General features: G+C 43.9%; 1 protein-coding gene across 2 annotated transcripts in view; it reads left to right on the top strand.

Annotated features, from left to right (window-relative positions):
* UROC1 (urocanate hydratase 1) overlaps window positions 1-23862 on the top strand; it is a 216284-nt gene that overhangs the window by 5067 nt on the left and 187355 nt on the right. For both annotated transcript variants that reach the window (XM_086950924.1, XM_086950925.1), the window contains exons 2-4: window positions 19247-19377; window positions 21820-21913; window positions 23397-23456. In XM_086950924.1, coding sequence (XP_086807050.1) covers window positions 19247-19377; window positions 21820-21913; window positions 23397-23456 — 285 coding nt within the window. The remainder of the gene's footprint in view (window positions 1-19246; window positions 19378-21819; window positions 21914-23396; window positions 23457-23862) is intronic.

Here is a 23862-nt window from a genome sequence, read left to right as displayed (position 1 = left end):
ACCATATCAGCAGATGCCCCGCAGATTGGAGGCAATTCTGTCTCAATCTTACTTTATGCGGATGACGCGGTACTTTTATCACGTACTCAGATAGGCTTACAACGCCTTATTGATGGTTTTATGTTGTTTATACAAAAAAGGAGACTATGTGTAAACAAATCTAAAACCTATGTTATGTTGTGCGGCGAGTCAGTCAATAAACTAAAGTCCAATTTCTATCTAGACAGCGATAAAATGTTACAAGTTAAAACATTCTGTTACCTAGGAATCACCTATGCCAGTGATGGATCCTGGAAATCAGAGCTTGAAAATGCTAGGTTGAAAATGACTCGATGTACCAGTAGTGTTTTTCGCTTCTCTTCTAAGCTCGGTTCGAGAAGTATTCGTGACATGATTAACATCTACAATATTCGTTGTGTTCCCTCGGCATTGTATGGGGCTGGAGTGTGGGGCCACACAGATGGCACCCTCCTCCAAAAAGAGGAGAACAAGTTCTTAAGAAAAGTGCTATGTGTTCCCCACTCCGCCTCCATTCAATTAATTCATGACGAGGTTGGGGTCGAGTTTATCTCGGACTTAGCAGCCGTTCGTCCACTCTTATTGTGGCGTTCTATTTGGGCTAAGCCCGAAACTCGATTCACTCAAGAAATTATTCTTGATTGTATAGGCCTGGACTTTTCTTCACGTATTCTTTGGCTGAAATACATTAATTTTTGGTTTAAAATTCTGTTTGATATTGATGTTCTTACTGACCCCGAACTCGCGGTAGAAATACCCAAAAAAGAGATTAAACAAACTTTCTTGATGTATAAAAAGAAAGGGCGAGATGAGGCATATGGCAAGTTAACTACCGTAAAGTTCTATAGAGAACTAAACTTGCCATCAGGGTTTCAAGCATATCTCCTACATGTCAGCCGCCCATCTCATCAATATGTTTTAACTCGCGTCAGGTTGGGCATTGCACACCATCTTGTTGCTTTCCCAATACAGAAACAGAAATCTGACACCCCCTGCTCTTGTGACAATGTTTCACGCCAGAGTTGCTGCCATTTCCTACTTTTTTGTAAATTTTATCATTTTATAAGACTAAGGTATTTGAAACCTATATTTATTAAATAGAATATACGGTCTTTTAAGAATGCCCTTGTGTTAGTATCAGTTTTAGAAAACGTGGACATATGTTTTTTTGTTGCAACCTATATTTTGAAATGTACAGCTGCCAGGAAAAGTATTGTGTTGCCATGATTTTTATATTCCTGTCTGAACTTTTCAAAACGTACAGCTGCCAGGGCGAGTGTTCAATATATCCTTAACCCTGTCTGTACATGTTTTTCTTTTCTTGTATTAACAAATTTTAAAATTACATTTTTATGTCCTATGATTATGCGGGGGTTTGTTGCTCAACGTACAGCTGCCAGGATTAATCTTTTGTGCTAATTTATCTACTCCTGTCTGTACGATTTTAACTGTTAACTTCTATTCCTTTTGCCACTTTTATGTGTCTTCCTTAATTATGATCCAATATTAACGTGTGCTAGTATGTGTCCTATCTTTACATGAATTTTCTCGGATTCCTGTATAAATTTTGTATTTTTTAAATTTTCAATGTAATGGATTGATTTCATGTTTTGCTTGTATGATTTGTTTACAAATCGAATAAAAGCTTTGAAACCGAAACCGATTTGGATAATCAGTGAAGTGCCCTGTTCTGCCCACGGTGGTGGACGCTGGGCACCCCTTTGCGCATGGCTGGTGCTCCATTGGGCCTGGCCATGGTTTGCAATGTTCAATGGATTGATGTAGCTCCAACTACGTTTTAAGAATGAATAAATGCATTAGCTCATGGTGGGGGAAAAAGGATGCAGTTTAAGGCACTATGTTGCATGTGCAAGGTTAGGTCTGGCACTGGGCAGAGTCACCTTTATGAATTAGTGGTCCCCTACCAGCCTACGCGCGCTCTGCTTTTAATCAACCAGTCACTGTGCGCAGGTCCCAGAGTCAGACTACTCCCTATGGGAGGTCGTTCCAGTTCATATCTAGTCTCAAGCTTTGGACCGCCCCACCCTACCCAAGCCCTTGAGAAACTGCTTCTCTATGACCTCTTCCGAAAGAACTTGAAGACCTGGTTGTTTTAATCCTGTTTGTGCCGCTCGACCCTTTCTGATGCCGCAGTGCTGGGAAACACTGTTTGGGTAGCCGCGTTCTCTATAACATCTGATAATAATAATATGAATGGAGGAAGCCTGGAACCGTTCAGGACCAGAGCGCATTGAGTCAGACCAGCCAACCAATGTAACGGATGGACTTTCCTTCCTTGGTCTTTTAATCATCTCTGAGTAGTTGAGAGCCGCGTGTCCCCTTGGATGTCCAGCATCGAAAGTGTAAGCCTTAAACCATGGTGTCCAGCCTTGGTCGACCAAGGCAGAAGCTACAGCACATTCTCAAAATATCCACATCACAGGAGTGCACATCATTCATCTAAGTGGTAGACATTAGAAAGTCTGTGGCTCTCCTCAAGTTCTTGTACTCTGCTACAAGAGCTACCCATAAACCCATGCGGCCTGGAGTAAATGCACAACTTAACAATGGCACTCGCAGGTACTATTCAAAACAACAATAAAGGATATATGTGGTTAGATAACCCACTGCATCTAATGCTGTCCCTATATGCAAGTCTCAGGCCACCAAAATGATAGTATCAGCCTTTTATCATGCCCTTTGCTTTCTTTTCTATCCAGGCTGCCGCCGGCTGTATCTATTTGGAGCCGCCCCACTATACGCAGTCCTCGCTATACCTTCATTTTCGAAATGTGTTTATCAGGGGTTACATTTTTGCCACGGAGTAAGTAATTGTTATTTTAAATCATGGTAATGCCCTTTACGCTGGTCCCTATCGGCAGGTTTATACTTATTTCACTAAAGGCGGCATATGATGAATGTAAGATGCTCCTCCATTGATCTGGTCCTGATGAGACCAAGCTACCTTTCTGGGTTGAAACACCTTTCACGCTTCCAACAAATACCCTTGAGAGGGCTAATGAACATTAGTAAAAATATAAATACAAAAAATCAGTGTTTCTTAAAATAAATACATGTATATTTCTGTGGTTCTTAAGTCCACTGGTGACACTGCATATGATTTTATTCTTAATGATATGATTAAAATATTTTATATAATGACCTTTTTGAAGGAACTTGGTAAAGACTATTAAAATCAATATGGTGGTCTGAGACTTGATTGTAGGGTGTTGGCATTAGATGCAGTGGGTTATTTCTCCTCCAGTTCTGGCAGAGGCTGGATCCTCATGACCCAATTTTAAGCATTTTTAATTTAGTCTAGAACCCACGCGTGGCCTCAGTGTCGTGATCGGCTGGAACTGTTCCTGAAGTGACATAGGTAATTGGTGGAACAAAGGGTCATTTAGGAACAGGAAGGGTCATTGGTTCCCCATCCACATTCTGTGAAGGACTTTGGGGGTGCATTGTGGTATATTATTTCAAGGCGACACAGCTATGGCATAGGGCAATGCATACAAATGTGCATAATACAAACCACTATATCCCAACCTTCAATGGATTGTCAGAGGACAGTTGTTACACGACCAGCCACAGTATATGATCCGAGCAGTCACGCAGGAGCTAGACTCCGCCTCAGAGAGGCAGGAAGCAGCCCGCAGAAAAGGGCATTATACAACCACTAAAGTATATATTGTCCCTGAAGAGCAACCAATGTCATTCCCCAAGGAGGTTTCTACAACCACCGTAGTATATAACTTGTATGCAACTGTATCATCGTCAACAGACAGGTCTTCTCCAACAACCGCCGGGGTATATAGTCTGATGACTCGCTGAGAAGCAACCAATAACCTACTCAGCAGTGGTGTCTACTGCAGCCTTAAGAGACCACCTTAAGACATTGTGTTCACTTGTGTGATTGAGACTATTCCAACACGCTCACACTTAATTTTAAAGAGCAGCGACTGACCCTGCTCCATGGTTGAAGGTACGTCTTTCCAACTAGAACACCTCACCTAAGTAGGCCCATTTAAGACAAACGACAACATCTTTTTGACTATGCCCATGGAAAAATCCTCATGAACACGCACAAATCTGAGTGCTTCGTGTCCCTGTTTGGGATATGACAAGTTACCCATTATACAGTACAGGATCACTAAGTGACTATTGCTCATACGTGGAACTAGCAAAATCCTGGAGTTATTGACAACGCTCCACGAGTTCCCGGCTGACGGTGGCAGTACGAGGGACTAAACCGTGAAAGTGACTAATGCACATACCCATATGAGTACAGGTACTGGTATGCCTGTCGAGTGCCTAATCACGGCACACATATGAAATCCGGTGCAGGGTGGAGTGATACACCCATGCCCTGAAGAAGTTGCCGTAATTCTTTTAGGGGCAACGAAACATGTCAGCTTTTTAAAGTGAGCAGACACACAGCACAGAATAAAGACTATTTGGCCAGTGTGGTCTAGCTTGGTTTTACAACCCGGGACTAATGCGCCATATGGATGGGCACATTTTTTCCTTTTTTTGGGTCCAGACCTGCAGTACACTAGGTTGTACAGGCAGGAATTGACACCCTAGCACCACACACATTTTTTTCTTCGTTTTCATTCCTTTGTGCACTCACATTTCCTCTGTTGGGAGTGGTGGATGCTGATGATGAGAACCTAGGCAGCAGGCGAGTACCATCCTGCTAGCCACCATGGTGTTACTCCCGTGAGGCTCCACCATTCCTCTTTCACACTTTTTCTCTCCACTTTTCCTCTCCGCTCACTTAAAGTTATCCTTTGAGGGAAGAGAGGGCTGAATAGAGGAGGAATTACTTTGGAAAACAACGCAACCGTTTTTAATTTACCTTTTTTTGTAAAATGGTGACCCAGATCCAGTAAAGCGAGACGGCAAATTGATAGCCGCTGCTCCATCTACATAATGTAAGTAGCTGGCCAGGATTAGGAGGACTACATTCAGCGCAGGAACAGGTCCCGAGTTGTATATGATATAGTGAGAGGGGGACGACCTGTTCTTTATCCCCTTAGCTCCTTGTTGTAAGTATTATTGACTGTAGAGTCAAGCGGGTCAGTGTTGTGAACTTTTTAAGGTTTAAGAAGCGTGGGTGGAATGATTCACTAGGAGAGAGATTGGGGAATACAGAACAGGGTAATTGTACTCTTCGCCTACTCCCTTTACTAGCAAGGCATATGTATTTAGTACATATTGAAGTCTGATGAAATAGACTTTTGCCAATCCCTTGTGCAAGCCTGTTGTATAGACCATATGGGAGGAAAGCTCAGGATTGAATTATCAGATTATCTAGTAAAGGCTCTTCAGGTTGCTGGTAGAATCAGGAACTCACTATTTAGAAGCTTTACAAAGTTCTGCATGGTACCATGAAACTACGAAGAGACTTTGAAAAGTGGGAGTTCAAAAGGTTCATCTAAAAACAAGGCTAGATCATGTCCAACTGAATGATAGGTATGATGTCTCTCCCGTCACAAGCCTTCAGAAGAACACTAGTCTGAAAAATTGTTTTCAGGAGTTTTTTTAACTGGAAGTGGTGGCTAATGGTGCAGGGAGGTTTACAGGAAGTCTGTGTGAAATTGGGTTGTTGGTTGAGTTGGGGGGGGGGGGGGGTGTGAACCCCTACTCTAGCAACAGCCACAATCCATGTCATGGTGTACCACAAAAAGTCACAAAATAAAACCTTTCCTAACTCTTTGGTAGTTTGGAACAAAACCAGTCAGGCAATTTGTAAAGTATTTATGAGTAACTCAAACAGTAATAAAGTGATAACATAACACAAGAAAAATCAAAAACAATTTAGAAAAATAAAGTGCATTTTAATAAATAGGACTGGGAGGTAGGCGGAAGTTCAGGTGGTGGTTAATGTAGACGGGTCCTTGGTCATGGAGGGCCTTGCAAGCGTGGGTCAGGAGCTTGAATTGGCATCTTTTCTGAATGGGGAGCCAGTGAAAGTCTTTCAGGTAGTGGGTTCGCTTTGGTGGGTTGAGTATCAGTCTGGCTGGTGTATTCTGGATTGTCTGGAGTCTTCACATGATTTCGGCAGTTCGTTGCTGTATTCCAGCTGGCTGGCTATGAGGGCCTGCGTCACTGTTTTCCTGGTGCTGATGGGGAGCCACTTGAAGACTTTGCAGAGTGTGTCGAAGCAGGCTGAGTACACAGCGTTGAGCTGACATTTGTTGGAGAGTTTGCTGTCCAGGATGATGGCGAGGTTGTGAGCATGGTCTTTTGGAGCGGAGGTGGGTCAGAGTTCCTATGGTCACCAGGGGTAATTCTAGAGGGAGGTGTCTTTGCCGAAAATCAGTACTTCAGTTTGGTCCGTGTTGAGTTTCAGGCAGTTGTTCTTCAAACAGTTGTGGAAGTTGGTCTCCGCCGTGGTTGGGTCTGCTGAGAGTTAGAAGACGAGCTGGGTGTCGTCAGAGTAGGATATGATGTTGATGTTGTGGGTTCTGACTATATGTGCAAGTGTTGTCATGTAGCTGTTCAAGAGGGTTGGACTGAGGGTTTAGCCTTGAGGGATGTCGCAAATGGTGTTCTTGGGTTGAAAGGTGAAGGGCGGGAGACGGATTCTCTGGGTGTGCCCTGTGAGAGAGGGTGCCTTCCAGTTGAGCACATCGCCTGTGATTCTGATCTTTCGCAGTCGGTCCATTGAGTGTGTGGTGGGAGACGATGTTGAAGGCGGCAGAGAGGTCAAGCAGGATCAGGGCGGCTGATTCTCCTCTGTCTAGTAGGGTGTGGATGTTGTCTGTTGGGGCGATATGGGCTGTCTCAGTAATGTGATTGGCTCTGAATCCTGATTGGAAAGGGTCCAGCAGGTTATTTCTCTCCAGGTGTTCGGAAAGTTGTAGGTTGATGGCCTTCTCCAGGACTTTGGTGGGAAATGGGAGCAGTGAAATGGCACAGTAGTTCTGGAGCTCGTTCGGGGTCTGAGAAGGTTTCTTGAGAAGCGGTCTGACCTCTACTTATTTCCTGGCATCCAGAAAGGTGGCTGTGGTGATAGAGGTGTTGAGGATGGTGGTGAGTTGAAGGCTGATCACGTCTCTTCTGAGGTTAAGACGGTGGAGGCAAGGGTCGGTGGGTGCCCTCGAGTGGATGGAGTTCATTAGAGTATTTGTGTTAGGTGTGCAGATCTGTTCCCATGTGGTAAACAGGTGACTGGTGGCAGTGGTCAGAGGGTAGAGGAGGTAGGTGGGTTGGGGATTGAAGGTTTTGGAGATGGGAACTATCTTGTTGTGGAAGTGATCAGCAAGGGCGTTGCAGAGTTCCTGTGAGGAGGAGATTGAGTTTTCGGTGGCTGACGGGCAGGTGAACTCCCTGGCGATGGTGAAGTGTTGCTTTGTTTCATTGGCGCTGGTCACAATTCAGTGTGTCCAGGCCTCCTTTATCGCAGCTATGAGCTGGAAGGGTAGTTGTTGAGGGCTGACTTGAAGGTTGCTCGGTCCATGTTGTACGCCATTTCCTTTCCAGTTGTGCGCATCTGCATTTCGAGGTGCTGTGTACCAGTTGGCTTGATTAGTAGATCTGTGCATTCTGGTAGGTTTGGTGGAAGAGCCTCTGCTGTTAGTGATCCAGGTGTTGATGTTTTCTACTGCCTGGTTGAGATATGTGGTGGTGTTGGGCTATGTGTTGCTGAGGGCGTTGGTCCATTGGTGCTGAGTGACCTTGGTCCAGCTGTGGAAGTGGGCGCTGGGCAGTTGGGGGTGGTGCAGGGATGTCCTGCGACGGTGAAGTGTTAAATCTATACGTGTCTGTTTGTTTAGCTCCTTAACCCCCCACCCCCCATAGACACCAATTGTGTTTTTTCCAGTGTTTATAACGTTGTTTTTTGCAGTAATTGTTATGAAGCACAAATAGAATTTAAAGGATAAGTAGTTCAGGGTATATTGCCTTCCCTTTGGCAGTGTTTCCAATAGACTTTTGTTAACTGTTTTACCCATAGAAAGTATGTGCAATGCACCCTTGCTCACACGCTCATCTTAATACTCTCCCACATATTATCACTTCTTCCACCTACTCTGTGTGGTTTTAATTTATTTCAAAAGTCTGCATACTGTATTTATATGTTTTAAGAAACAAATAAATGGACACAGTTGGAGGTCATTCATCTACTCCTTACTGAATATTATGGCATGGTGGGGGGGTGGGGTCAACCCTGTCAACAGAATAATACCTTGGGAACCCTATTGAATTACACCAGATTAATATGTAGCCCTTCATTCCGAGGCACTGGCCATTTGACACTTTAAGCATGCTCACCGCTGCTTTTGTGAACTTTGTCTAATTATATTAAGTTGGCGCTGCTGTTTTTGTAGACATTCATACATGCCCAGTGTTCTCCATGGCAAATGTAAATGTAATCCTGACTTTTTAATAAACATCACATTCTGTTCTGGGACTTGAAATTTTGTTTTGCTTTTAACACTGTAACTGTGTTCCAAAACTGCAGCAGTAAAGTGAAGATGGGTAAAAAGCCAACATACGCCTTGCAGCTATGAATTTTGTTAGTTTGTGGAAATTCTTTTGTTGTGTTTCCACCACTGTCCCATGTGCATGGTGACAGCAGTCTTTTCACAGGCACCTCCCACTAGTTCTTGCATTGAATGTTTAAATATTTGTGTGTCTTGCAGGTGACCTGCTGTCAAAACTGACTTGTTAGTAAAGAGGGCTATACTGGCAAAGAGTCTCATGAGCCAGCCATTCCACTCATCGGTGAAAGGATTAAACACTACCAAAAGATCAAATATATCTTCAATGTTCCCATATTCTTTAGTGCATATAATAATTAGGTCAAACTTTTAAGCACTGTTCCTTTTATCCAAGCACATAAAACTGGAGGAAACAAAAGGAAGTAGAAACAAGATTTTAGTGACATCCCTTAACAACCAAACTCAAGCAGGACAACCATAGACCAGTCTATCTTGCTGCTAATTTGTATAATAAAGCTGCACTGCGTTGGCCCCATCAGAAATTAACAAAAAAGACTTTCTCTCGGACTTGCCTTTCGTGGAATCTTAATTAATTTGTGGTTGTGCAGGTGCTTATCAGTGTTCATATGTTTACACTAACGAGGGCTGTTTCCCTTTTGGTTGGGTTTCATCAGTTATCGGTTAAAACCTAAAACAGGATAGCCTAGATACTAATTATTGCCCTTAATGTGTTTGAGTTCGGATAAGTCAGTTAGAAACACGTTTTTTGCATATCCCAATCCCTCAAATTGAAAAAACATGCAGCAAGTCTACATATGTCTCCAAACACATACAAAGTGCTGACCACCCTACCAGGAATGTGCTGTTTTCAAAAATTGCACTGATGCAAAATGACGTCTATGTCCCATGATGGGCCTGAAATTTAATCACAAATGGGCTGGGCCTGCCGGACACAATTGTAGCTATTTTGTGAAATCATTTGCCTGTCTGTCCCATTAAGAGACTTGCAACATTGGGTTCGATTAAACTAAAGGCTACAACTCAGGAATGCATTTGCCCTTTTATGGGACTTGCAGCATGTTAAAAAAGTTAGGCCCCAACATGCCCTCTACAATCCCCCTACAGTATCTCCTCCTCCAACCTTCCACACAAAATTAATTATATTTCCGGCCAGGTTGGGCCTGAGACTGCGAAAGGGAGGTAATATAGAACAAAAAGAGGGATGTCTAGCCCACTTAATGGCTGAACATGCCAGCCTGAAAAAGCTGGCCCACAGGGAAGCGGATGATGAAGTCACAGATATGTGGGTTGGTGGTTAGAGGTGGCTTTAACCCTCTATTACCCCGTTCACTAAAAATTAGCATTTTACTTCTAGACCCCCTTCCATGCCTCCTGGTCAGTTCCTAACTTTGTCTCTCTAACATTTGGGAGCACCTTGCTTATTCTTTAGACTTACTTTATTCCTTTAGTGCATCACATGCTATTCCATATTGAGGATTCCTTTGGTACAATACATACTTGATGACTGTCTCGGAGCTGGGAGAGACCTTTTAAGGCTGGGGCAACTCCAGTCCAAAATTGAGCTTTTCAGTAAGCCTCAGGCTCTCTGTATCAAAGGCCACACAGAGTTGGACTAATATTTTGGCTTCCTTCCCTTTGTTCAGAAGAATACATCCATCCCTGATGTGCTTAAGAACATTATCTGTTCATTCTTATGGTTGAAGTCTGATTATGGATGTGAAGCAACTGGTTACACTCCTGAGATGAGACCGGTTAGAAAGCAGGTTCTGCTTCATCAGGTACTGGTGGTTTGCAGTGGGTTTCTTGAGGGATGTAGTAATGTTAGCAAGCTAAATTGACTGAGAACATTTCCCCTGGGGAGGCAGGGCATGATGCTTTTATCAGTTTTATTGCTCGAAGTGTAGAGAAAATTGCTTCATGAGGGCATCTTTTGCTGTTGGGATTGAGAAGAGTGGGGTGTGGCAGGAGAGTGCAATGGTAGGTCACGATTGAGTGAGCTAGAATCCTAGATGTTTATTTTAGTCTTGAAGAACCTCAGCAACTCCTACATTGCTGTGGAGAAAGCACAACAATGGATCTTTACAGTTTAAGGGTTGGTCATTTTGTGATAAATGCTGAAAATGCGTTATTTTGGCCACGTGCCACATTGATGCATTTACAATTGTAGTCCTTTGTGGGTCCTGTATGTTTTTTGGTAGACGGTCTTGTGCTTCTTGCACAAGGTCTTGCCTTCCTTGGTTAGAGAATTTTTGGCCTTCCAGGATATGGCAGTCTCATTTTTGTTAAGCATATGCTTATAAGGCCCAGCTATTAAAGGATTGCCTTAGTTTGAATGGTTTCTGATAAGGGTGGGTAACCCAATATACCCTTGCGGGCTTGGGCAGTCAAAGTATTTAAAGGAAAATTTGCCGGCAAGGGATTTGTTTGGTGCTTTGAGTTTCACAGTATCATGAAATCTATATTACTTGAATCAATGAGCTGAATAAAGCAGCAACTGTGCAATGTTTTGTAAATGTTTGAGAGATCAATAGAAACTACCACACTAGTTCTATGATCTGTATAAGGACTTAAACTAATTGGTGATCACTTTTGTAGTTATATACAACACAAGGTGTGTTAAATGAAAGAACAAAAGTAAGGCAACACAGGAAGGTTTGTTCTTGAAGAAGGTTTGAGTTTATATTTGTATAGAAATGAATTATCAACAAATGAAGGGTACACAATTAGTAGCGATTGCATATATATCTTAAGTAAATGGAACTGAAAAAACAATCCATTAATACAAAAGAAAACAATCCAGTCTAAAGCAACATAGATAAAAATGACTTCTTTTAAAAGATCATAAATAGAAAGTCAACAACAAACAGAAGACTTGGATTGATGTGTCGACGTTTCGGTCTCAGTGGTGTGATCCACCCTTGACTTACAACAGAGGAGACGTTTGCTACCTTTGGTGAACTTTCGTGGTTCCTGACATTGATGTCACGTTTTCACCTTACCACTAAAGATTGAATTTTGGCCCAACCTGGATTTATGGATACAACCAAGGGGTATAAATCGCAATTCCCTTAAGGTTTTGAACCTTGTTTTTTCAACTGAGTTCATTAATAGTTGGGTCTTTAATACAATACATTATAAGGGTCATCTTCATTGCCTTATCTTCTTGTCCTGATGATGGTCTCTGGATCACACCACTGAGACCGAAACGTCGACACATCAATCCAAGTCTCAGATCATAGAACTAGTGTGGTAGTTTCTATTGATCTCTCAAACATTTACAAAACATTGCACAGTTGCTGCTTTATTCAGCTCATTGATTCAAGTAATATAGATTTCATGATACTGTGAAACTCAAAGCACCAAACAAATCCCTTGCCGGCAAATTTTCCTTTAGTTTGAATGGGTTCATCTGTTAAGAGCGATTTAGCTATTTTGTTCGATGAGACGTCTCAGTTGAATCACATGGTCAGTGGGATGTATGTCAGTACAACGCGATCTTTTAGATCGCAGTACTTAACAACGCGGTTATTACAACGCAAGTCGTTACGACTTGCGTTGGAGGGCGCTGATTGAGGAATATTTTTATTTTATATTCCAACACCAGTCCACCTAACAGTAAGGAAGGTGTTGGAATATAAAATTACAATATTCCTTAACCAACCGCGCCATCCAGCGCAAGTCGTAGTAACGACTTGCATTGTAATGGCAGCGTGGTAAAGGTTGTGCAGTGTAAACACCGTGTTGTAAACGACGTTTACCGGTCAGTGGTGTTTTGTGGGTCATTTCTAAAAGTTGTATAGTTTTGTAATGGACCATGTCAAGAATAGATTTAACCTGTATGTTGTTAGAAGGGTATAGAATGCTTGATTGAAATAAAGACATTATTGAGCAAACCAGATCTATAGATGTACTTTAAGATTCGTTTTTTCAATTTTCTGCGTGAACGCCATGTCCATGGTGTACTCTGTGATCATGTAGGTTTGTTAAATATGTTCCTGAATCCAAGGGAATCTGTTACAGAGGTCAGTAGTTGATCAAATGATGGGAGACTCCTATAAGCAAACTTTTGGGTGCGTCGGTCTGCAGATATAAGGTTGGATCCCATATTTCGTCCTTATAGGTTGGGTTGTAACTTTAAGTCTAAGTATCTTGGCTGTGCTGAAAGAACTGTTTAGGTACATTGCAGATTGTGCTATCATGCGCTTGCACAATGAGTGCGACATGGTCCTAATGTCCATGCAGGTATCTTAAGAAGTGAGTACCCGGATGACTCATTGTTATGTCAATAAATATATAAATGCACACGTATACCCAGAGGTGTCTTGTCGCTGAATCAGCATACCAAACGCAGAAACTGAAGTGGAAACTAGTTATCAAAGAGCCAGATTTTCAGCAGTTTTCTGAAAGCTAATAATGAGGAAGTGGCTCTGTTGTTGATTAATTAGCCCACTTCTCTGTGATCAAAATGTCTAGCTAATGACTCTCTAAGTTCAAATGATGTCAGTAAGGTATGCACTTCTGCAAGGGTACAAAGAGAGAATTTACAGGTTGGTTGGTTGGTGTGTATGTGTGTATATATATATATATATATATATATATATATCCTCAAAGGGTACAACAGGGGTCTACTCATCATAGGGCTTGCTTCATATCTGGCTGACGCTACAATGTCCGACGGACACCCTAAACGGGGATCTTTAACAGAGATAATTTTGTTCACAAGTGCATAAAATGGTGCGATCTGCAAATGTCTGCCACTTTTATCTTGGGTGCCGAAACTTTCTTTGTACCAAATCCGACTCTGGCTTTATATGTGCACCATCTGCATTACACAAGGTGTCAATCACTTTGGGTGCTCAAGACTATTTTTGGTTCTGGTTACATATGGACACCAGTTACATTACACAAAGTCATCATTATTCTGAGATAATGGCAGGATTCGATTCTGGCAGTGTGAATATGGGAGGAGGGAAGGCTCCCATGTTCTCTACTACATGGCATCTTCCTTTAGCATTCCAGCGCCCAATACATGTCTTTGGAGAGGCAAGTATTTGCACACATGGAAGCCTTTGAAAGCACAGCCGTCGATGCGACTGGAGCCATCCTCTTGGCTGAGATGTATGTATCCCTTGTGGGCCTGGCACCTGCCGCAGAACTCCCTTCTGGGCCCGGGCACCTGCCGCAGGGCTCTCTTGTGGGCCCGGGCACCTGCCACAGGGCTCTCTTGTGGGCCCGGGCACCTGCCGCAGGGCTCTCTTGTGGGCCCGGGCACCTGCCGCAGGGCTCCCTTGTGGGCCCGGGCACCTGCCGCAGGGCTCCCTTGTGGGCCCGGGCACCTGCCGCAGGGCTCCCTTGTGGGCCCGGGCACCTGCCGCAGGGCTCCCTTGTGGGCCCGGGCACCTGCCGCAGGGCTCCCTTGTGGGCCCGGGCACCTGCCGCAGGGCTTCCTTGTGGGCCCGGGCACCTGCCGCAGGGCTCCCTTGTGGGCCTGGCACAGGGCCGGACTTGGAACCAAAACCGCCCCTGGCAAAGTGCTCGGCCGCCCCCCAGGTGGCCTTGGAGTTCCTCCGAGCAGTTTGCCGGCGCCGGTTTTCCGCCAATTTTGTTACAGGGCCGATTTGCTGCAAAAACGGCCCTGTAACAAATAACGGCACCCAGGGTCCCCAAACCGGCCCCCTACCCGTGCGGCGCACCGGGGGATTGCCCAGTGCCTGCTACTGCCAATCTGGCCCTGACCCGGCACCTGCCGCGGAGCTCCCTTCTGGGCCCGGCACCTGCCGCAGAGCTCCCTTCTGTGCCCGGCACCTGCCGCAGAGCTCCCTTCTGGGCCCGGCACCTGCCGCAGAGCTCCTCCTCCGCCCAGCACCTGCTTTTTTTAGCACCTGCTGCAGAGTTACTCATTTGCCTAGCACCTGCTCAATCAGCACGTGCCGCCGGGCCCCCCCGCGGCACCTTAATGTATTCATAAAAACTTCAAGGAAACTGGTGATTAATGCAACTGCTGGAGCGGGATGGGAGTTTTGTCCAGTTATACTTTTGACTCCCCATAAAGTAGGGTAGAAGGTTAATGTGGTTGCTGCACAGTGCATGTATCATGCAAATCATAGAATAGTATTTTATATCGATAGCTCTGTGGGTTACAGCTTTTGTCTCAGAGGTCCCTTTGTTACTCAACGTCATAAGTTACCATCGGTGTGTAGCACAGTAAGATGCATGCAACTGCAAGACATTGGGGAAGAAACTTATGTTTTTCCCTCAGTCTGTCATATCCTAATGTTACCAAAAAGGCTAGTTTAGGTAGAAAGACATTATTATTGGGGCTCCCGTTTTTATGGGGTGTTCTTTTCTTTTTTTTTTCTCTTTTCATTAACGTCTGTATTTATCCATATTTTAATTTTTCCCTATTTTATCTGTATTTATCAATAATTAAGTCCTCAGTGTAAAAAATGAAGCTGCAATGGGTATATTTCCTCGTTTATTTAACCAACAAATGTTTAGTCATGCTAGAATATCCAATGACTGTTAGCCATTTGCAGTACAATACAGTCATATTAAATCTTTTGCATTCCATAATAGGTTAAATAATGGTACTGCTGCAGTTAAAGGTGAGCTTCATTGGAAAATCTTTTTGGATTTTTTAACTCTCCTACCTGTCGGACTGACCTGACATTGATGATTGAACGTAGTGAGAATCGTCAAGAAAAAAAAAAACCTTTTTTATCTTTTTTTTTTTTTTCTCCATATTTAAATATGAATACAGAACGGACATTTGATTGTGTTCGGTCTGTATTTATCTGTAAGAATCAGCAAAACGGAAAACTGGGTGCCTTATTTATTATTAGTAAAGCCGAACCCACGCACTGTGGTAAGTTTTTTAAATCCTGAGTTGTGCTTCTTCAGACCAAGCACTCCTCAAGTACATTGTCTACTAGTATGGATTACATGTTACTCCTACAACGTAGATAAAATGGCCATACAAATCCATTCAGCTCACAAATTCAATAATCATTTGCGCCTGCTGAAAGCAGGCGAGTTGTAAAAGCGGTTACTTCGCATTCACGAAGACTTTAGATCAGTGGTGGCCGACACGACTCGCAGGTGGCGGGCGGGTGCATAGAGGGGCAGGGCAGGGGTCGCAATGAAAAGAAAAACAAGCATTGGAAATGCAATAGGTCTCGCATTAGGAAAGTTTGAGCAATTGGTATTGTAAAGGACACTTTTTTTATTTATGTGTTGGTTTTGAAAATAGCAAAAGTAATACCTTTGTCAGTTACAATGTCAATAGTTTTAACTTTCGCAAATGTGACACCTATAGCATTTGTAATGCAATGTGTGTTGTCTTTACGTGACTTAGATGTATTGATATTGCAAATAACAATGGCTTTTAATTTTGTAAATAATTAATACTTAAATAAAATTTATTGTAATTTATAATGGCAATAGCTTAAACGTTTGTAAAATAATTTTGTGAAGATTATGTTCAGTGTATTTTATTGTGACGAAAATCCAAGAACATTGCATTTGCACCTGGTGGTGGGTGTGGTGGGTGTGGTGGATGTGGTGGTGGTGGATGTGGTGGTGGTGGATGTGGTGTATGTGGGTGTGGTGTATGTGGGTGTGGTGGGTGTGGTGTATGTGGGTGTGGTGTATGTGGGTGTGGTGTATGTGGGTGTGGTGTATGTGGGTGTGGTGTATGTGGGTGTGGTGTATGTGTATGTGGGTGTGGTGTATGTGGGTGTGGAGGTGGTGGTGGTGGGTGTGGTGGTGGGTGTGGTGGGGGATGCGTTGGACATAGGGGGTGAGGTGAAACCCAGGGATAGGGCAGGGATGAAAGAAACATCAGTATGCACATGCATGCACGGTCCACTCGCACGAGCCACCTTCTGTGTGCACGGCGGTGACGTGCGCATGAACGCGCCTCAGAGAAATAGGAGGCCTCTTGGTTTCTGGTGCGACCACGGCTGGGCTGAGTAGATATACATATATATATTTTCTTGTGGAAGTACACATGGCATAAAAGTCAGCAAGACCTATTTTTGTCGTGGAATATTGGCATCTGTAATTTTTAGAAATGTAGTCGGGCGGTATGGGTAAAATACAAGTACTAGAACGTAAATGAAGGCTGGACGATTACAACAAATTGTACATGGGGGTGGGACAATTTGAGATTTCTCAATTTGTTGCAAACACTTCTTCTAAAATAAACACCCCTCCCCCCACCCCGTTGGCAGAGTTTGGTGACTGCACTCCAATAGTGTATTCAAACTGCTAACAAGTATTTCAGTGATTTACGAAATAATTTAAGGATGATCGCCTACATCGACAGTTTACGTCCTAAAATGTTATATATCAAGATCCACTAAAGATATGTTGAACACGAACAACGAAGGGGTAAGTGTTACAAAAACATGAGTCTGCATTTTTTGTCCCACAGTTGGACCTTCCAAGGGGGAACAGCTGGGAACTCCGGCTAAAGTGACACATACTTAAGGCACCAGTGTCGCTGCAGACTGATTATCAGAGGAGTGAGTCACCCCACACCTGCAGACACAAACGGTCAGAGTCAGAATACTGTATGAAAAATGTGGGCTTTTCTCTCCACGTGAATAAATCCGGGGTTAAGCTCCGTACATGCTTCGGCATTGACATGCTAATTGCTTAACTGGCTGACTGTTTTTGCATTTAAATTGGTAAAAACAGAGACATCTTCCACAGGAATTCGCGGCTCCCGGTGACACCACCAGTTATTGTTCTTGGGGCGGGAGCCATCGAAAAATCCTTTCAAATGCGGAGAGGGCAAAAATCCCGGACTATAAATCATAAACAACAAACAAAGAAAGCTGTTAAACATGCCTCTGTGGCTCCTGCGAGGATTTAAAAAATAAATTCCTAGTACTCGTGAGTTGATAATGAAACAAAACTCCCACGCTAACCAGGACACGGCGGGCAGGGGAGGGGGCGGAGCGGGGAGAGGGGAGAGGTGCGACACGGCAGGCAGGGGAGGAGAGTAGGAGGAGGAGGGGGAGGAGAGTAGGGGAGGCACGGCCTAGCAGCCGTGCAATCAAGAAGTGAGGGGGCGGAGCTGGGGGAGGCTGTGAGAGAGAGAGAGTAGGCAAGGCAGGCGGCTGGGGGCATGTGCACGCGCTTTTAAGCTCAATGCGCATGCGCATTGAGCTTAAAAGTCACGGGCACTGCAAGGAATCGCCACGATTCCTTGCAAGTTAGGTAAAGAGTGGTTAAGCCCCCATAGTCTCGCAAGCTCGATGCGCATGCGCATCGACAGGCGAGACCTAAAAAACTAAACTTACCTTGCAGCGGGGTTCCGTGTCTCTGCTGCTGCTCTCTATGAGCACAGCCAGGCTCCTCTGACCAATCACAACACTGCAATGCAGCGTTGATTGGTCTGAGCAGAGTGACACAGCGCTCAGCCAGGGGCTGGAGGCATGGGCATGTTCTCCATGCAGGCTGAATGCAGCCTGCATGGAGAATCCGGAAAGTGCGCATGAATGTTTTGGGCTGCCTGAGAGGCCCAACCAAACGGTCATTGCGCACTTAGAAGGGTTGTACCACTCCTCCCCTGCAGCCCCGCCCCCTCATGCAAGCTGCTGCAGCAGGAGGACAAACTAATATGAAAATAAAATTAGTTATTATAATGTGATTTTTTTTTTTTATTTCTTTTGCTACTGCAGAGTAGTGGGGCAACTCTCCTCTGCCATAGCAGATGAGCCACCACCGCTTTAGGTCTTCCATCAATAGGTGGGAAGATGTTACAGAGAGGAGAAACGGTGGAGACATTGTCCGTCCTTTAACCGCACATTAAGCGCACTTTTATTCCAAAAAAACACATTTTTTTTTTGCGAAAACCATGCTCATTCACCGCAAGTGCGAGTGACTGAGAATGACGGAAGACGTGATTTTCAAACACATTTTTTTCTTATATTCCCTGTCCCTTTTACGCACAAAACGAAAGTAAAAATTACGGTGCAAGTACCATGTTGGAATAACTGCGGTTTGGAGAACAGTGCGCTTTCGATGCACCAGAATGGGCGGCAGAGCCCTTGCGTAGTTGCTGCTAAACTCTGGAATAAACTACCTTTGGGCTTACGACTGACTAACTCAGAATCCATCTTCCGCCGAGACCTCAAGACTTGGCTCTTCTCCAGCAATTAACTTCATTGAGTCTACTCCCTCCTTTGACGTCCACGCGCCGGGACACCCCCGTTGGGGGTAGCGGTGCGCTATATAAGCTCCGAAATAAAATAAATAAAAAAATTATCAACATGAATTTGTGTTACTCGTAAAAAAATGATCATGACCATGAAGTAATCATTCAATATGGCCGCTTTGAAATATTTGAGGTTTTTGTTTCCTGTTGCAAACAAAAGCTTTCTACTTTAAATATACACAGTGGGGATGTTCATACCGTCAGGCCAACATTATTACCCCTTTGACTCCCATTCATTAAGTGTTTGGCTCAACATTACTCTCACGAGTTGTGGCCTGGGCAGTTGTCCAGGCCTTCAAAGGTTCTTCCAAGCAGTTCTACCTCTTCGTTTTCGCCTACACCCATGTCTTGTGCCAGCTGTGACTGGAGCCATCTCTCCTTCCTCGTCTGTTTTCAGTTTGTATGACTGCACCCGCAGCACAGAGGTTGACGTTGGCTTCGCTGCTGATGGGCTTGCTGGTTTTGCACGTATCTCTGATCTTCAGTGGCTCACTTCAAGTGTACTTTGTCTTGCTCTTTTGTTTCCTGGCAGCTGGCCCTGCGGAATTCCCTGCGCTACTTCCCTCCTTCCTTGCACCAGGAACTGGCTCAGGAGTTTGCGGATGAACTGCGGCTGTACGGCCACATCTACATGTACAGGTTCTGCCCAAGGATTCAGATGAGGTGAGCATCTTCCTAGTTTCCAGACAGCTGTGTGTTCCATCTGTGAAAAGATCTGTGGTTCACACTTGTTTATTTTATTTAATTGTATTTTGTAAAGCGCATGGTTACACTAGCAAGTGTGTCCCCGCGCTGAAATTGCTACAGTTGTTTCCAAGAGTTCATGGCATGAAGGCGAAAGGACTTAAATCCGGTCTTAGTCTTTAGGGAAGAGGACTGTTTTCAGGTCTCTTCGAAAGTTTGACTCAGAGGTTTCCAGACGCAGTTTTTCTGGCAGCTGGTTCCAAATCCTAGCAGTCATGACTCTAAAGGACTTGTGCTACGTCATTTTAGTGAAAGGCTTGTCCTGAGGGTGTTATACTGGCTTGTCATCATAATACCACATGTCCTGTTTAATTCATTGAGGTCCTCCTGCAGCTTTGCCTCTGCCTTTTGTTACTTTGTTAGTTCGCCCTTGATATAGCTTAATTCCAATGAGCTCTTGGGGACTCCTTCCCTTCCTCCCTATCATGAGTCAGTTTCAGTTTAAATCTGTATTCGATCTATGTATAGACAGATCATAAAAGCACACATTCATTGATTAAATCACATTAAAACTCATTAAGTAAAAAAGCATGAATCATTTTTAAAACCTTGTTAAACTTTTTTTAATTTGTTATTAAAACCAAAATTGTCTGTACAGTTTAATTTCGTGAAGATTAACGGCCACATGCATCAATGTTCCCATTTGCGAATTCTTATTTGCGAAAATGAAGGTACCGCAATTAAGAATTCGCAAACGGCTATGCATTAAGAAATCACAATTTTATTTAGCGATTTCTTAATTTTCCTTAATCGCGATTCACAACTTTCGAATCGCAATTAAGGAATCCCTTTTCATTGATTCCTATGGGCCTAGAGGCCCATAGGAATGAATGTGAAAGCATTTTCATTTTGCGATTCGCAATTAAGGCATCGCAAAATGAGAATGCAATTTCAAGGGTGCAGGGGGGGTCCAAAGGACCCCCCCTGCACCCCTGAAATGTACCTTTTAAGTACTTTTTACACACACACATGCCCCAAGGGGGGTTGTGTGTGTGTGTGTGTGTGTGTGTGTGTGTAAAATGAAACTTTCAAAAAAGCACTTTTGTGCATTTTTGAAAATTATCGCAAATTACCATGAAGTTTAACTTCATGTTAATTTACCACTTCCTATTTGCGATTTAGCAATTAAACAAACAGCCGAATTTTGTGATTCGCACCGTTTACGAATGCAATTCAGTTTGATGCATGTGGGCATAAGAGTCTTAATTCATCATAGCAAACCCCTGGCCTTTCTATTCCTCCAACAGGCCCATAAAAAGGAAGCTACAAAATAGCAGACATGGGGGTTCGAGAGAGCTTTCAGAAAATGCAGCGCCACTCAGCATTGCAAGAAATGTTTCCACCTTAGAATTGGGAGGAGGAACCTTTTTTCTTTTTTTAAGATAAAACTTGCAAAAAAAGACCAAATTTAAATCCTGATTCATTGTCTCATGTCTGAGGCTGATTGAAAGGCAAGTTCCTGTCTATAGATCTTCATGTGCTGGGCTTGTGCAGTGATGCTGGCCTCTGTCCAATGTTGGTGGTGAGGTCCAGTAAGTGGAGGAAGCTTGCGCAGATGCCCAGTGGCATGGGACGGGAGCTATGGACCATAATGAACACTAGGACAGTGGGTCTTCACTGGCTCCTGGTTGAGGTGCGGATGGCAGTTGTAATTTGAGTGCCGCAGGCCACCTTACTCCCCTGGGCCATCGTGCAGTGGCACCGGCTGCCGTGCTGTTCACATGACCTGCAGCTACAGATGACGTGCCGATTGATGCATTTATTCATGGATGAAGAGGACTCTTCAAGCATTCCCTGTCTTGAATGGATTTGAGAAGAGGTCAACGAGCTCTTGCCTGCTCACCACCTTTTTAAACCCATTCCCATGTCAATAGCTGGTAGCAGCAAAAGTCTTTTGACCAGCAGTGGCCCATCCTTAAGGGCGCGGGCCCCACCCCCCCTTTTGGCAGACATGAAAGTGTCTTCCGCTTAATCCCATGTTTCTCCACCTCTTCTAATCTTTTTCCTGTTTTCTCTTCCAATCTTTTATGTTTACCCCTCTGCTCACTCTCCTTCCCCTTCGTCTAGTGTCCTTTTCCACCCACCCCCTCACTTTCTTTTTTTTACCTCTCCTGTTCTCCTCTTTTAGGACTGTTACCTGACGTGTTTCCTTCACTTAAAATGACGTTATAGATGCTTATTCTGAATTATTGTATGAAATGGCCCGATTAAGTGTAAGATTCAGTGTGTTCTTTGTAAATGGATGCTTGTCATTCCTGGTTGTATGAATTTATAGTGCACTGATACCACCTGGTTGAGTAAGCTCCAGAAAGTGCCAAAAATATTAAATCTAACAAGAACCTTCTGCTCGTCTTACTACAGAGCGTACCCCATCCATGAGTACCCTTGCAAGACCAAGAAGGTGGCGGCGATAATGCACATGATCATGAACAACCTGGACCCGGCTGTGGCACAGGTAGGGGATGCTGCGAAACCAGGAAAGTTCCAACAAACTTTTTTAAGAGCTAAAAAAAAAAAATACAAAAAAAAATCTCAATCCACCAAAGAAAACCATTGAGTTTATTCCACATTAATGCCCTTCACATTTGGCATCCAAGTGGTTTCGTTTTTACTCCACAATGTATCTAGATAGTCGCAAGCGCCCTTTACCCTCAAGCCGCATACGCAATCTAGAAACAATGCATTGTGACCCTGGGCAATTGGATATGACGTCATGCATGTTGTCATTTCCAGAAATAGAGCTCAGTTCAGTACCAAGAAGTGGCTGCTTTTGATACATGTAAACGGAGCTGGCGATATTTCTGTCACTTCACTGGTACAATGTCTCTTCGTGGTATCATTCTTGAGATATGTGCAGTGAATCACAGAAAACCTTGAACTGTTTTTGTTCATCTAATAAACTGGCAAAGACAGGAAGGTCCTGTCCCAGATTAAAGAGGAATTCCTTCTTTGTTCGCTAAACTCTGATCTGGGTGACTGTTTTTGTATCAGCTTGGCAGCTGTATCTATCAGCACACAGTTTGTGCTGCATTTGTGCTCTTGCAAGCTGAATACCTACACCCAAGGTTAGGAAGTAAAGATAGTTCTGGCCCCAAAACGAGTTATTAATTATAACTAATCTGAACTCATCTTGGCACCGTCATCACAGCTTCTGAAAACCCCACTGACCCAGACCAAGTGTTTCAGAGACTATCCTTTCAGCTGGGTGAACTTTACACTACGTCACGTCTGTGATTTCATTGCATGGCTTGCCCCCTGTTTCTTCCAGGGCGAACACTTTTCCAGCTGTTGCAAAAAATCACAGCCAGGTCCAATGGAATTATGTGTGTTCTCAGACTGTGTTATCGGCATAATTGTGGGTAGCCACATAATCCATCATCTGATGTGTAGTCTGCAGATTTTAACATAAAAATAGTTTCTAGCTCAAACGGATCAAAAGTTACTGAAAGTAAAACACAGCAACATGTTTCTGCTGAATGGAAGGCCCTACACAAAGTGTGACTGGGCACCTGTCTGTTGCTAAATGCTGTAGTTGGGTAAATCGGTACTAATTGGGTGAAACCTTTGTCCAGACAGTAGTAAAAAGTTTATAAATGACAAAATAACCTCAATGCGCCGCGTTATACCTCATAATTTGCCTTTGCTTACCCCATAATGTATTTCGCTCTGCCGCATATTTTATCCTCCCCTGCCGCTTAACTACAGTGGCCCTGACAATAGCTCTTGATTGCACCTTGGGTGATTGGAGCATCTCGAGGGTCTGATTTCTGCTCCATTTTAGTTCTAGCTGTTGTCTCATGGGTACGGTTTATCAGTTTTTGTCAGAATATTCCCTGGTGTCAAAGATCACGTGTCCAGAGTTCTGGTTGGGTTCTATGGTGACAATGATGCATGTCTGTTTTTACTATATATTGTACTAAAGTCCTGTCTTTTTTCAGTTTCCGCAGGAGTTGGTAACTTATGGAGGAAATGGACAGGTCTTCAGCAACTGGGCTCAGGTACTACTTTACCTTTTGAAACTCCTTGTCGTAAACTGTAATTTACAAGATCCACACACCTACCTAATGTAGCGGCAGGTGAAGACTTTCTTCCTTTGATATTGTTACAAGTGCCAAGCATGTTCATATACCGTCTGCTGTTCGGATTTGTAACGCAACAAAGGCGCGTAGTAGAGAACCTCATAAAAGGTGTCCGGCCAGTATGGGACTACGGATCATACACCATAGAGTATGCTTAGAGGGCTGCGGCCTACAGAATGTAAACAGTCTGAGGGTAATTTCAACGAGACCGCCAGCAGTGGTGTTTCTAGACGGCACCGGTCAAATATCCCAGTCTTATAGTTCTCTTAGGCCTACTCCTGGAGTTCTGACTACCCACAAAACCCAACCCTTGGTAAATGCTTTC

This window comes from Lissotriton vulgaris, unplaced genomic scaffold (genome assembly GCF_964263255.1).
Source record: "Lissotriton vulgaris unplaced genomic scaffold, aLisVul1.2 SCAFFOLD_1244, whole genome shotgun sequence".
Lineage (NCBI taxonomy): Eukaryota > Metazoa > Chordata > Amphibia > Caudata > Salamandridae > Lissotriton > Lissotriton vulgaris.
This window is presented reverse-complemented; position numbering and strand designations above follow the sequence as displayed.